Genomic DNA, 2500 nt, shown 5'->3' on the forward strand with positions numbered 1-2500 from the left:
TGTACATGACAGGTTCCTGATTGCAAAAATTATTGACAAAAATATTGACATGTTTGTTCGATATCAAGTATCTATTAATGTGAATAACACTTCCGTGTTGCTGTTCCCCTTATGTTTAAAGGGCGGGGGGATGGGGGGACTGTTAACCCATTTTTCTTGTCTATTCATCATATTTGGTTTTACCCCAAGTAGAACGGTAACGTGAGAGCGCAAAAACGCTTACATATTAACGAGGATTTAAACGCTCAACGGAAATTAGTTTGAGAGAAGTGTTGAATTTTTTTGTAGCTCGGTATAAAGTTTCAATGATTAACCATAATATGGTTTCAAATGAAGTATTACTATATCATCTTCATTATGATTGTGATTATTGTATGGTTCTGTTGATTCCCATTGTATTCTGGATTACGATGATAATGAAGATAACGATGAGGTTGATAATAAAAAATAGTAAAAATAAAATAACAATAATAATACTCATAATCATAATCATCATAATCATCTTCATTATCACCATCTCCATTACAGGTTATACAGTTGAAGCAAATCCCTCATATCTCATAATTAGATGGTTATTGCATTAAAAACTATGATTTGAATCATGACTTGCATAAAACCCTTTATTTGACTGAGCAAAGGATAAAGGAACTTTGTCTCAACTTGACCCCTCCAATCCGGCAATGCAAACCGGTAAACCCTAAGTTCTCGTCTGATTTTACCGCCATTAGTGTATGGATCTGCCATCACGCTTGCTCTCATACATTAGAATATTGTTGATACTGAAGCCGAGTGTTCTGGTGATATAGACCTGTTCATTTCTTTAATATATTTGCATTTTAAAAGACTCCAATACAAGATGTGTAAATGATATTGCAAGTTCAAACTGTAGATCTGAATCATCATCTATGCTTACAAGGGTAAAGTTACTGAAATCACGTATGTAGGATAAAATTTGAACATCCATTATCACCGTTACCAATATTGTTACCAATATTATTTTTGTTATCATCAAAACAATTCTTGTGTCTGCTTTTGACACAGGCAATCAGTATTATAGTTATGTTTACCATCATCATCACCATAATTTTAATAGTATTAATAATATTATTACTTATGCCATTACTACAGATGATACCTGTAGTAATAATGATAATCATAATAATAATAATAACGATAACAGTTTTACTAGTAATCATATTCATAATCAATGCAACACAGATTGATAATGATAGTACTAGCACTGGCAATAGTAATGACTATGGTAACAGTAATTATTACTCCTTTTCATTATCACTAAATCAATATATTTGTTATCATTTCCTTACTGTCGTCAGTTGTAATATTTGTGATAATAATGCAATGTTTGTGGCTGAAAAGTCAATACTAAACTCCTTTCAACAACCGCTTATCCACAACACTGGACATTGGCTTTGCCGTTTGTCATTTCAGTAAACTTTTTTTTTATAGCCATCTTTTCACTAAAATGTAATTATATTCGGGTATATTGAAAGGCTTATATTCTGTGTATACTTTCTATATATCCGAATGGTTATAGGTTTAGAGCCTAATTTGGTTAGAAATAAAAACAGGAGAAATCACGATTTCACAGAATGAAGAGTTAAATAAACTTCCTGTTCCATATATATATATATATATATATATATATATATATATATATATATATATATATATATATATATATATATATATATATGTGTGTGTGTGTGTGTATACATAAATTCATATATATATATATATATATATATATATATATATATATATATATATATATATGATTATGTATATATATGTATATAAATAAATAAATAAATAAATATATATATATATATATATATATATATATATAAATATATATATCCAAAGATGTATGTATAAACATATGTGTGTGTGTGTTTGCGTGTGTGTGTATGTGTGTAAATTCACACACGCACACACAAACATATATATGTACATTATATATATAAATATATATATATATATATATATATATATATATATATATATATATATATATATATATACTCAAAACTCGAACTTTGTAACTTTACTTTAGTTTGTAATGTAATTGATTTTCTCAACATTAAAGAAAGAAAGAAAGAAAAAAAGATGTGCGATAACATCTAAAGATTAAAATGGAAGCAACTATGAAATATTTAATGATTTCAAGTGCTCTATAAAGACTAAAATTTGAAAGGCGTTTTTTTAGATGACACGCCGTTCAGACAAACATTTGGTATTCTGCTACTATAAGGCAAGACAAGAACACGATATAAATAGATTAACATTGACTACATTCAAGCGCGTCCTTCAATCCCCAGTTTTACGACTTCTTTGCAGTATATATAGCAGGTCGCCCTCACAGACTACATCACTTCTGCATCTTCCTCAACATGTTTGCTAAGGTAGTCATATCTTCTCTCATTGCACAAGAACTTGAAGGGATTATGCAAAGACTTCTATTTCTTTTGCTCATACAAGA

The 2500-nt window shown here is 28.8% G+C and overlaps 1 protein-coding gene across 1 annotated transcript in view; it reads left to right on the top strand.

The window, feature by feature from the left end:
- Positions 1 to 1545: 1545 nt before the first annotated feature.
- LOC138861536 (cuticle protein 7-like) overlaps positions 1546 to 2500 on the top strand; it is a 1544-nt gene continuing 589 nt past the window's right edge. The window contains exons 1-2 of the mRNA XM_070121289.1: positions 1546 to 1572; positions 2340 to 2423. Coding sequence (XP_069977390.1) covers positions 1546 to 1572; positions 2340 to 2423 — 111 coding nt within the window. The remainder of the gene's footprint in view (positions 1573 to 2339; positions 2424 to 2500) is intronic.

The sequence above is a fragment of the Penaeus vannamei genome, chromosome 4 (genome assembly GCF_042767895.1).
Source record: "Penaeus vannamei isolate JL-2024 chromosome 4, ASM4276789v1, whole genome shotgun sequence".
NCBI lineage: Eukaryota > Metazoa > Arthropoda > Malacostraca > Decapoda > Penaeidae > Penaeus > Penaeus vannamei.